Here is a 12,778-nt window from a genome sequence, read left to right as displayed (position 1 = left end):
ACGTGTGCTGAGGCATTGATATCTTTGTTTTTCCTTTAGCCATTTCTGAGCCGCAGCAAATACAAGTTGTTCGCTTGTTTTTATGAAGCTTCTATGGTGTTTGATGTAGACGGGCCTATTGAATTTGAAGTCAGCATCGGTGAGAATTTCATTTATGTTGGTGGGATCTAGCAATAATTCTTCAAGTTTCTTCTCCATCATGTGAACGTATTATAGTCCACCGCCTGGTTAGCTTATGTTGTAGAGAGCTGGAGTGCTGTGCGGGAGGTGGAGGGTTCATCCTCCAGACCGAACCAACACACAGGGTCGGCATAACCTGGGCTTAACCATAACATGCTTGAAGACAAATTAAGTTTCCGAAATTACGTTTAGAGCTTTCCACAAACCTGTTAATGATCATGAGATTGCGCAAAATTTTGCTCAAAGTAGCTCGTTTTGCATAAAGTGTTCTGTTAAAAACACTGTATAAAGCGCAGCGCGCTTTTAAAGCTGAATTTACTCGTTTCATTTTACGAATGACTAACAACAAACGTAAAGCACGTGCTCCATCCAAGCAAGAAGTCCAAGCAACAACAGCTATCTTGACTGTGTACTAGATTTACATGGATTAGACGGACATGAAATTAAAATTCTTGTTTGGAGATTACTAATTGGTGAAAATGTTACTTTGTAGGTAACTATGGGAACATGATGGATGAGTCAGTGGCACCTTCCAACACGCCCCCTTGTAATGCAGTGTATGATGGGACCAACTATTACTATCTTCCTTGGAGCAGTGAAAAGCCTTGTGTGTGCGTGGAAAGCTATTGGGAGAACATTTCCTTTAGACTGGAACCCTTAAATGCCCTACTGAGGATTATCGATCGCGTGGTAAGGCCAACTGCTGCTTTAAACGCCTCTGTGTGAGCTTTGCTTTGGCGTTGACAGTAAAAGGATTCCCTTTCAATGGAGCAAAAATTTCTAAGATAATTTGGGTTTTATCAACTGAGTTGATAATGTAAACTGGCAAGCATAAAGAGTTTAAAAGCTGATGTTTCGAGCCCTAGCCCTCGAAACGTCAGCTTTCAAAGTCTTCAAGGTGGCCAATTTTCATTATCAACCCAGTTGAAAAAATCCAGATTACCTTGTAACACCCACCGACGTAGCACCACAGTTTCTTTAGAAACTTATCCCCTCCATAATTTTTAAGAGTTATCACACCATGCAAGCAACGCGCACATTTGCAGTCGGATTTTTTCATTACGTGCACATTTTTTAAAGTCAAATCTAAAGAAAAGAGTTCGGTTCAGGGAACCCCAAACATGGGAGTCGTATCATAGAAGCAATACATGATCTATACGCACAGAGTAGATTTATTGAAATTGCCTCTTGATTAAAAACTTTTTCTCTTCCCAGAAAAGTAAGATGACGGAGGTGATGTACATGATCGCCATTAATGCACCGGAAGTAGACAGGGCTTCTTGTTTGTTCTCCCTACTGGACCAGCTCATTGAAGACTGCAGGTGACATAATGTTGGACGTTAAATAACTCGTTAAAGATGCGGATGCATGAAATTTCACGACAGGTTAATTAAAATATACATACATAACCAAGCGAACTGCCTGTCATTCAAGATCCACTGAATGCTATACCAATAGGCCTTTTGCAGTAGAGATCACGTGCTTAGATACCGCATAGCAACGCCATACTGGAGAGCAAGCACTCCAGTGATCTCAGACAAAATAGAGATCACAGAAGTCTGCATTCAAACAAACAATACAGCAGATAACAAGTTAAAGGGTATCTCAATTCGAGAAATCTTGTAAGTTTTAATCAACAGCTTCCTTGGAGTGTATCAGCGAAAAACGAATTTTGGTGTGATTTTGCTGCTGATACACTCCGGGGAAGCTGTTGATTACTTCTCACTGGATTTCTCGAATTGGGATACCTTTTGACCTGTTATCCGCTGTATTCTTTGTTTGAATGCAGACCTCTGTGACCTCTATATTGTGAGATCACTGGAGTGCTTGCTCTCCAGTATGGCGTTGCTATGCGGTATCTAAGCACGTGATCTCTAGCTGCAAAAGGCCTATTTTAAACGTGGTAAATGGATCCTTTGACTCGACGCACCTGTTTCTGTTTACTCACTGGATAACTTGCAAATTTTCTCTCGATAATCAACACAAATTATTATCATTGCCAGAAATTTGGGACAATATGGCGGAGGGGTTCTCGTGTTACAAGCAAAATGGCGCCAAAACAGAATAAGAAAATGTATGGGAAAAGATTGTTTTTTTCATAATGGCTGTCTAAGAATGGGATATTCTTTCGCTGTGTAGTTGGAAATGCAGCCTGCATCGGTTAAAGCGTCCATCGCTTCGAAAAAGAAATACTAAGATTTAAGCCTACCTTTTCCCAAGGTATAAGAGTAAACTCATAATTCTGACTCCATTTTCGCATACAAACTCTTAAAATCTACTTCGATTGGGTGTTACAATTCTTTCGTCGTGGGAACAATCTTGTGAAGATTCGCAACTGCGTAGTTTGATATGCATCATGCAGAGGTTTTCTCAATTAAATCGCTCGTAAATGGTCGAATATGTTGGCCCACAAATTTTCCTTGAGCCGGGAGACTCTTCGTATTTTCACAGAGCTCAAAAGCCCGACACGCCATTTTTAAACACCCCAATTTTAGGAAGGAAGAACACGAAAGATACAAGTCCCTGTAACTGCAAAATTTGGCCGCCATTTTCCTTCTTTTGACGTCTCCTTTGGCTTTCTGGGATAATAACATACCAGGCCTTTCTCTGGCGGAGTTTTACGAAAATAGAAAGTTACGGGTTCACTTCACTTCCACCGCCGCCATCTTAAATTGTCTGTACTACGATATACCTCTGACATTTCGTAACGGGCTTGAAATGTCCCCGATTTCTGGTGATGAAACCAAAAATAAAAGCAATGATAATATTACGAGGCAAAAATGAAAATCAGTTCGTGCACACGTGCAAAGGATGCAGTTGCAACGATGAACAGAAGTTCATAATCGTAAGCCAAAAGCTTTCTGGTTAAATATAAAAAATTTAAGGGAACAGGTCGGGAAATTCTTGGCAATTTTAATACTGAACGTGGGGTGATGAATCGTTAGCAACTACTCAAAAGCATGCACCGGCTTAAAATCAAAGCATATTGTAAATCACGAGCTGGAGGTCGGCCATATTGTTTAAAAAATTGCTTTTTTGAAGCTTCCCAAAATCCTCATTTTATTTTCTTGTTATTCAGCAATGGCCTCCCTAACTTGAAAGGGAAGACAAACAAACTTGACAAGAAGCGTGAACGTGAAAGAAGATGTGAGTTGGTAAGGCAGTTGTTACTACTGATTTACTTCCGTTGAATTTTCCGATAAAAGTTTGTTGTTTATTCTAACCGCCGTACTCATACATGCATACATATAACTTTATTTAAACTCGGATTTAGAATAAAGCTCGAGCCGAGAGCTAGTATCTCTGAGTATAATTAACATTTAAGGAATACAGCAAAATATATAAAATTATTACGCACACGCATTGTTTTTAGTCTCATCTACACAATAATATTGCTAATAGCACGCTGAAAAGCAGTGAGAGATTCAGAAGTTCTTATGTTATCAGGCAGCAGCATATCTGAACGATTATAATCCATAGGAGCTTGTAGTAACTCTTGGTAGACTCAATTTTAGGGTACCTCTGAGGTTATACACCGTTTTTCGATCGCGTTAGTTTAATTAAACTGATCTTGCAAACCAAGACCAAGGCCTTGTGATTGTGAAATGATGCCATTGTTTTCTGTTTCTTTTCTGCGAGATTTTGCAGGTGTTGTAGAGTTACAGTGTTATCGCCAGTGTGAGGGTTGTCCTCAGAGGGACTCTTGTAGGTCATCGTGACTGACGTTTTGACAACCTCAACAGATATCGTCATCGGAATCGAGAGATGATGAATTTCTATGAATTTTTTTTTGTTTTCTTTCTATAAATTGAAAACGGTTTACATGAATGAGACCTGGTGATAATCGACCTGAAAAAAATTAAATGAAAAGGGAAGCAATCAAAAGAAGTGAAAATGATGAAAATAACCAAGATTCAAATTGAATGAAAGATAACAAATTAAAGAGGAAGTGAAAAGTATATGTGAACGATCCTTTGCAGTAAAGCACTATTTGAGCAATAGTGAAAATCAGACCTGAAAAAAATTTTCAGGCCTGTACGGGATTCGAACCACTGACCTCTGCGATACTAGTGCAGCGCTCTACCAATTGAGCAAACAAGCCAACTGGGAGCAGGCCATCAAATTAATTCGACATAAACCCGTAGATGATAAATCAAACAACAACAAACATATGAAACATATGTATGATTTATCATCTACGGGTTTATGTCGAATTAATTTGATGGCCTGCTCCCAGTTGGCTTGTTAGCTCAATTGGTAGAGCGCTGCACTAGTATCGCAGAGGTCAGTGGTTCGAATCCCGTACAGGCCTGAAAATTTTTTTCAGGTCTGATTTTCACTATTGCTCAAATAGTGCTTTACTGCGAAGGATCGTTCACATATACGTCTCATAACCGCAGTTCATACATATGTTTCATATGTTTGTTGTTGTTTGAAGTGAAAAGTGTTTCAAGATGTACAAATCCTCAGTAACTCTTCAGTAGTTTGATGAATCCTTCTTATTTTGCAACCTTTTTCAGCGTTCTATCGCACAGGACGCCACCGAACTCAAAGAAAAAGCCACAAACGTCGAAGACTCGCTCTCAGATGTAAAAGGATTTTTCCAACGATTACAAGACCTTGCAGAAGAGGTAAGCGTAAAAGAAAGGCAAATGCCTCCTCCACGTTTAAATTTTCTTTCGAGCGCTTCTCGCCTAACAATAACCACCTGCTTTGACTACTAGTTTTCTGAGTAATTCTGAGTATGTATTTCAAACTTCGCTCTCTTGTACAAACATCTATCAGCCTTCTTTTGAGTAGAACTCCGGCATGGTCTCTCCCAGGAAAAAGGCGACGAACTGGAGGTTACCACTCTTTAGCTTGAATTACTTGCACGTCCCAGTAAATTTCGTAAAGTGGCTATGATAGCATTTCGAATGTGCCTCATTTTCCAGCAGTATATAACAGGGTTTAGAGACGAATTAAAAAACATCAGTGTGAAAGTGTAAACCGACAAAATCTTGGAAACATCGTTAACTCCGGCAGTTGCCACTAGAATGAAAACACAAACTTGTGGCAAAAAGCACAATAAACACACAAGATAGATATAAAGTGATCCTGCTGCAGATTTCTTAACACTTGGTGCGAGTGCCATTTCACCAGTCCGTTGTACCTGTAGGAAAGACTGGATTTGGTTTCTGTGATGCCGCACGGCTGAATATAAACGATTTCATTGCTCTTTTACAATCGGGGCGTTCCGCCTTCAAAGACAGATAAGTTAATAACCGCTTAACACCTTCCTTTTGTTATATCGATGATTCTATACTATTTACTGACCAGATTGAAGTTATGCTTCGAGTCAGCAAAATACCTCTTTCTTTTTTCGTTGTGTGATACTTCGCACTTCACTCTTCTTAAGGTGGTAAACGTTCAGTGCACGATAATTTCGCAGTTCTGAGCTAGCTTTCAGCAGGAATCAGTGGACGACTTGACTTACCTTCTGTGCGGTTTTTGTAAATTGTTAGGTTAGCTGGCCAGCTGTTAAATTTCTTTCCGGAGCGAATTCATAGCAATCACATAGCGAGTTGTTTCCAATTCTTTGTTATAGATTTTAATTAGGTCTCTGCGAGGTAGGCAAATCACAACTGTGCAGGCTGTGGTGCTCTGATTAAAAGTATTTTCATTTCAGATTTAAGCAAAGTTTGAATTAATTTTTATCTCCAGCTCTCTGACCAAAGCAGGTGTCTCGGACTTTTCTTATAGATGTTATTGAACATAGGTGCTGTTTTAGGCAAGGGTCTTATATTAGACAATTTTTAAGCTACTCAGTTTAAATAATTGTTTGGAATTTAAACATTAATGACACTTCGAGATTCTATCTTCTTTCTGAAATGAATTTACATTTGCATTAGAAAGGTTGTTTACTTTGCGCTATCTCGCTTATGGTGTAGCTAAAAAAGTCGCAGTATCTTGAAAACAATCTTCAAAAATCTTGGTGCTCTCGTGTGAAGATCTTTGAAGTCTTGAGGACCTAAATATACATTTGAAATGAAATGCTTAGGTTATACATAATTTTAGTGAGACTTTGAAAATATCGAAAGGAAGGTGCCTTGCTGCGTCCGTGAATATGGCGAAGTGATCTCATGAATTGTCTTTTACGTGAATCAAAAGTTGCATTTTCCGTAAACATTAACGTTTATGCGTTTTATCACACTAAATGCTATTCCAATTTAATGGTGTATATGTATGTGAAATTCAAATTAAAAATTTCTATGCAAAATTTGCATTTATTATTGTATGTTTAGCAAAAATGCAAACTGTCGCCAGGAATGAGCTCCAAAGTCCGTTATCGATACATTTCCTACGTTTAGTAACTGCACATGTATGCAATATGTATCTGTCTCGATCTGAGACATACATGATTACACATGCAAGAGGTACATATGTGCCCAATAGAGGAAGGTAACACCAGAGCTCTAGAGTAGTGCTGGTTCGGTCATATTGAGCATTTTTCTTATGATATAGATCCAAATGAGGTAGAACTTCCATTCGTTAGTCGAATGTTTTCAACTGATTTAAAATGAATAACATATTTAAGACAAAGAAAAACTTGTGTTGGCATACGGAAGGAGTTGCCCACACTCTTAACAATTTGTTAACGGGGAATGGGGTTTGGAAAATGGCCTTCAAGATTTACCTCTTAATTTCGTTTAGTTATTAACCCTTTACAACCTAAATAAGTATGCATATATAGTTTTGATTAAATTTCCTGAGGTACTGACGATCAAAAGCTTCTTAAGTTGGTGATCGTTTCCTTTATTCTCCTGACCTTAATGTTTGATTTAGGGGTGACATTGCAAGGAGAAATTAGATTCTGGTCGCTTTTGGGGAAGGGTTAATTCAAGTCCATAGCTTTGACCCATTCAAATTCATGAGTTTAGTTTAGTTTAGTTTATTAGCTTAGCCGATAGGCAGGGACACCGCAAGAGCTTGCGCCAATTACTGCGGGCCCAGTAAATCCACCCAGGGGAGGACATCCACCACACAGTAATCTCGTACGTGAGAAATTAACGTCTCCTACCCCTAACCCTGCAGGAGACGGGGCCTACGGTTTATTCGTCCTTATCCGAGAAGACTAGAATATCTATCCATTTCTTGATATTATAGAAAGGTAGCAAATTCTCCTCAGTTATTTTAAGACCATTAGTATTGGTCCGGCCGGGGCTCGAACCCTCGACCTCCCGCACAACACAATCCGGCGCTCTAACCAATTGAGCTAACCAAGTCTTCCCATTAACAAATGGTAAACACCACAGCGGACACTAATGAGTTATGAATGCCCAGCGACCCTTATTCCCAAAACCCCTAACAGGGCCAGACGCTTCTTCCGTACTTTACAACCTCCCAAGTGCTCCATAACTCAATAGTGCACGCTGTGGTGTTTACCATTTGTTTTATAACATAACATTGATACAATGTAGCCAAAGAGTTCCCTTGTATTTAACACTGAAATCTTACGTGACCAGAAATAACAAGCGTGCGGAAACTAGTCTTTGCATTTGCTCACGTTAACAGTGTACACCTTGGGCAAATGATGCACACTGAATTGACCAATCAGAGCGCGCGCTTTACCTTGGTTATGTTATAATTCATGTTATTAAAAACTAGATCATTGGAAAATGCAATTCAAGACTTTTTATTGGCTTAGCCATTATGGTATATCAGCCAATATACCATAATCTAAAAATATGGTAAGCGTACGTGTCAGCTTAAAATTAAAAGGGAGCTAAAAATTTAAGAAAATTTAATAATTTAATTCAACGTTTTTAATAAAACAATTATTGCACTCGCGCTTGTTGGATATGAGATGATTATAGCGAACTCGGCGCTACGCGCCTCGTTGGCTATCTATCATCTCATATCCAACGCGCGCTCGTGGAATAATTGTTAAATATACAATTCATTTTGATCTCAATCTCCAACAACTAATACAGCCTCAAAACAGCCTACCCGATGTCATCCTCTGGATGATCAGTGGCACAACGAGGATTGCCTACCACAGAATACCAGCCTACCATGTCCTGTTCTCACCCAGGGAGGAAGCCTGCGGTAAATTTTGCGGCAAAACAATGGAGATCGAGATGAAGGTAATTTTCCAATTTATTTATAAAATTGAGAGGTGGGTTCAACATTTACGTTTTAGCGGATTTGTTTCAGAAAATGTTTGAAGTTTTGTTTGATTCATGTAACGATTTAATCACTAGAATGACGTCAATTTTCCTTAACAAAATACCCCGGCCTGTTAATTAGCGATAGATACTTCAGGGTAGCGTAAGCCAGTTGCTAATTTAATCAATACACGAAAGCTAAGGTTCCCGAGAATGATGGGTTTACCATTTGGGACAGACACCTCCCTTACTTTTGTTCGCAGGCGTTGATTAGGTACTTGGTAAAGGTAATCACGTGATCTCTAGTGCAATTTGGTATAAATAAGCACGAATATTAACTATGTTTTCCAAATTGCATGGAACAATCACGTGTTCATTTATTCATTATGTAAATAAAGAAATTTATATTACGCGTAAACAAAGCACGCGAATCACCTAACTCACCCTGAAAATACCGTTAGGCGTTCGGTCAAAACGCCATTGTATTCAATCAAAAAAACAAATTCTTAGTGTTTCAGCCGCAGAAACGTTCAAAGTCTGACTGAACGATGTGTTTCATTTATTTTTTTATTTGTTTTTTTTTTCCCCGGAATTACCTCTTTTGTGCCCTCAATTACTTCTCTTCTGTATCGTGTTACCTTAAAAATACACCTCTCTCAAAAGGAAGAAATCCAGTGTTTACATGTATACTGCTAATCTTCTTATAAAGAAGGCTGATCAACATTTGTCACGAAGAGGCACGAAGACATAAGGACTCACACTCTCGCGATCGGATACTCTACGCACTCGAACTTAAGAGAAATCTTTGGTACGCTGTACAATGGGCTTTCTTTTTTATTCCCTCTAGTACCCCGGTCTGAAGGCCCTGAACACTGTAGATCACCCAGAACTGCCCGCAGTCGTTCGGGTTGAGCTGTGGTTTGGACTTGAGCAGTATCAGAGTAACTGGACTGCACGGGAGCACAGCGAAGATGATTTTGGCGTCTTAGCAGAAACGGTTAGTCAACATTCAGTTTTTCGAATGTTCAATTCGTTGAAATTTTCTTTTCAATCGTAATTAAAATTGATTAATGATATTTCAATAGGCCACTTTACAGTTGTGTACTTAGTTGCCAAGCCTTTGATTTGGAGTGAGGTTGAAGGTGACCTTGTCGTAATAGAGACCTGTAACTAGTTAGCATGATAACAAAGTGATTTACACTTGAAAGGCAGCAAGGTTTGTATCCTAACAAGGTCACCCCTAGCCTCACTCCCGTTAAAAGGCTTAGCAACTAAGCACACAACTGTAAAATGTACTATTATAGCTATTATTGAGCAGTTTCTTCTATTTTATACCGAAATCGTTACTTCCTCTGTAGTATGAAAACGAAGTCAAAATTGGTTTTTGGACAAAGAAAGCCCTTACGAGACCAGGATTTTCGAATGCCAGCGGGGAGGTATGCTTTCTATTTTAAACGACCAAACAAAGTTAGGATATCACTGTCTCAGTATTTCTTCTCTTAGGCTGCGTTCACACTTGTTGCTCGAGCACGGTGCCCGTGCACGATTCTTGATGAGCGTTAATATGAACACGCCTTATTTTCAAGCACCCACGCCAGAATTCGGGCACCCTGCCAAGACTTTGTACTCGGGCACTGAACCAGGCACTGAAAAGAAACATTTATTTCACATTTATTCTTTGCGCTAAACAGATTGCACTTGTGTTCAGCCTGTAAGAATTTTTCCAGATGCCTTGGTATCTTTTCTGTTTGTACATTAACTAATAAGTAACTATTAGCGGTGGTACATAATTTATTTTCCGTCCACAGCTACCACTACCTAAAGAAAAGTTTCAGGCCCCTGAAGGTTGGGAATTTGAGGGAGACTGGTACATAGCTCCGGAAATGAGGTCAGATTTGTTACCGACTTACCCATATTTCTCGCTGCTTTACCGATGTCTTAACATATTTCTAAATTTTTAGCCTGAAACATAGAAATAGCACATTTTCCGATTAGTTTGGAGAATAATTGATCGAAATGTTTAATCAAATATTCTTCATATAACAACTGTTTAGCTCCTTGTTGATTTCTTTCTGAATTGTGAATTGCAATGGGTGTAAAATTTGCCACTCATTTCATTAACTATACTCTCTCTTTACTGGAACTGCTTGTGGATTACCCTTAAATTAAAAGAAGTAGGTAAGAGAAGAGGTTTAAGGGAAGCTTCCTTCTGCTGAAAATTCATGCCGCCAACTGCCCCCTGCCCCCTCCCTGATGTCAGTTTGTTGACATCTCTCGTTCACGGCCATTTATGTACCCATGCTATTTGCTATCTTGGAAAGTGGTTTTTACCAAAAGGTGAATACCACTTTTTACACGGTCTAATTGGTTGGCTCTGAAGTGATTAGTAAGTACTAATCACCTTCGAGAGGCCAACAAGAAAAATTGCGCGCCACGAGTTTGACTTTACTGACCATTTTTCGGAATTCTGACAAATTTTTAGGTGGTTTGTACCAACACAATATTCCCCTACTTATTAGACTCGCTTTTAAGTCGCGATTGCTTTGGTAGATCAAAAATGAAGGTCTTTATTTCTCATTGACAATTTTCAGAAAAAAGGTTGATGAAATCGCGGCTTTTAGGGCCGATGCCAGAAACTTTGGCCTTTGTTTATGCATCAGATTGAGCTAACTTTTTTCGATTCCTCGCGCAGTTCTTTTTGGATATTCTTTACCTCGTACCTCTGCGTATTAACAGGATTTAATATCAAGTTATTTGCTTAATCTTCTTGCTTTGAGACAGTGGACTTTCGATGATAGAGATCCTTGATTTGAAACTCTTTTTCGCCCTGAGTCGATACGTTTCCTTCTCTCCGTTCCTGCTTATTCGTAGAACCTTCCATCGCACTTTCCGTGTGAGTTACAGTAACTTGATCGATTTTGTTTCCAGCCAATTTTCTACCTGCCCACCGAATGAAGGGAACTGTTAAAAATGCTGCCTGAAATGAGCGCATTCGCCAAGCGTAAAGAAACTGATTCGTAGCAGAATTGAGTAGCAGGAATAAATACTGCAGGTCTCGGAACCAATGGATAAGAACGCAGCTACATGAGTTACATAAGTTAATAACATAGACCATCACAAGCGAAGGCACGCCACAGGCTAAAATGAAAGAATAATAAACAGAAAGGATTTTGTTATCTTCTCTTCACGTTTAAGATATTTTCGCCGATCACGGTTGCTTCTAATATGTTCAGTACTCTTTTCGTGTTCACGAAGGCTACGATAGATACTGCAGTTCACAAATAGTAGAACAATGATGCTTATCACGACCGCTGTATTGGCAAATATGAAGGCAAGAAGATAGAATCCCACTGCCAGGTATAATAATGGAAGACTAATGGAACACATCCATAAAACAATTGATGTTCCGATTGTACTAGATGTCTTGCCTCGTAAGATGCGGTTTGACGTCGCTACCTTGCATCTGTTTACAACTAGAGCCAGTATACTTAACACCGATGCTGTTGAACTCATAAAATATGATACATACACCACCCACCTAAGACCAAGGACGGGGCGTTTCAGAGCCTCGCTAGCATGATATCCGACAAACACAGGCTCAGTTACGGCTCCAACAATCCAATCTGCAATGGTGAGGTTGAGGACCAAGTAGTTAAAGGAAGTTTTGAGGTTTCTTGTCGGGTTCCACAGTACGGCCCAGCAAATGAGAAAATTACCGGGTACAGTTACGATGCATAAAATGGCAGATATCGTTGTTGTGGTGACAGAGGTTGCAAATGGTGCCCAGTAATGTTCACAGAGGTCAGATTTAAATACCATTGTGAAACTGGGAGAATCTAAAACGGCAAAAACAGTTTCAACACATGCATTTTCCACAGCGTTTGAAAGATCTTTATGCCTGTAACTTTAATAACTCTCGGCTATTTAGTGAAGTCCAACGTAAACATCGTAGCTTCCATTCTATTGGCCATAATTTCCGAATTTGTATACTCTCTTCACTCCTGGTCGCTGATTGGTGCGTTCAAATACCTGCGTCAAGAGAAAGGAAGAACAGCTGTTGTAATCTGCGCTTCAACTAGGAACAGCTGTATTTTTAAGACGTGACGAAGACTCCCCTTATTCCATCTTCATTGGTCTCTTACTGTCAGAATATGTCCAAAATGTCACGGTTAGGTTATTTTTGTCTTTCACGCTTGCTCAAGAGATTTCACGATGCTGACAAAATGCTTACACCGTAAGTTATTTCAAAACGCCGCAACTGATATTACAAAATTCGTCGTTATTGCATAATGCCGCAATCATATTCCAAAATGCGTAGGGTTGTGGCAAAATGCGTCGCTATTATAAAATGCCCCAAACAATTCTTTTTAGAGGAAAGATAAAACTCTTCATTCCATAATCAGCTTGATAAAAGGGGAGAAACATAATTTAGGGTGGGTTATTTTTGTGTA

The 12,778-nt window shown here is 39.4% G+C and overlaps 1 protein-coding gene and 1 pseudogene across 1 annotated transcript in view; one reads left to right on the top strand and one right to left on the bottom strand.

The window, feature by feature from the left end:
* LOC148742013 (myoferlin-like) overlaps positions 1-12,778 on the top strand; it is a 64,030-nt gene that overhangs the window by 17,472 nt on the left and 33,780 nt on the right. The window contains exons 23-31 of the mRNA XM_088753392.1: positions 40-139; positions 674-870; positions 1,396-1,502; positions 3,260-3,335; positions 4,701-4,811; positions 8,154-8,306; positions 9,175-9,324; positions 9,686-9,763; positions 10,136-10,215. Of these exons, the coding sequence (XP_088609518.1) occupies positions 40-139; positions 674-870; positions 1,396-1,502; positions 3,260-3,335; positions 4,701-4,811; positions 8,154-8,306; positions 9,175-9,324; positions 9,686-9,763; positions 10,136-10,215 (1,052 nt within the window). The remainder of the gene's footprint in view (positions 1-39; positions 140-673; positions 871-1,395; positions 1,503-3,259; positions 3,336-4,700; positions 4,812-8,153; positions 8,307-9,174; positions 9,325-9,685; positions 9,764-10,135; positions 10,216-12,778) is intronic.
* Positions 10,043-12,504, bottom strand: LOC148742015 (uncharacterized; annotated as a pseudogene).

Source organism: Stylophora pistillata, chromosome 1, assembly GCF_964205215.1.
Source record: "Stylophora pistillata chromosome 1, jaStyPist1.2, whole genome shotgun sequence".
NCBI lineage: Eukaryota > Metazoa > Cnidaria > Anthozoa > Scleractinia > Pocilloporidae > Stylophora > Stylophora pistillata.
The sequence above is the reverse complement of the archived record's forward strand: the minus strand, read 5'-3'. Positions and strand labels throughout refer to the sequence as shown.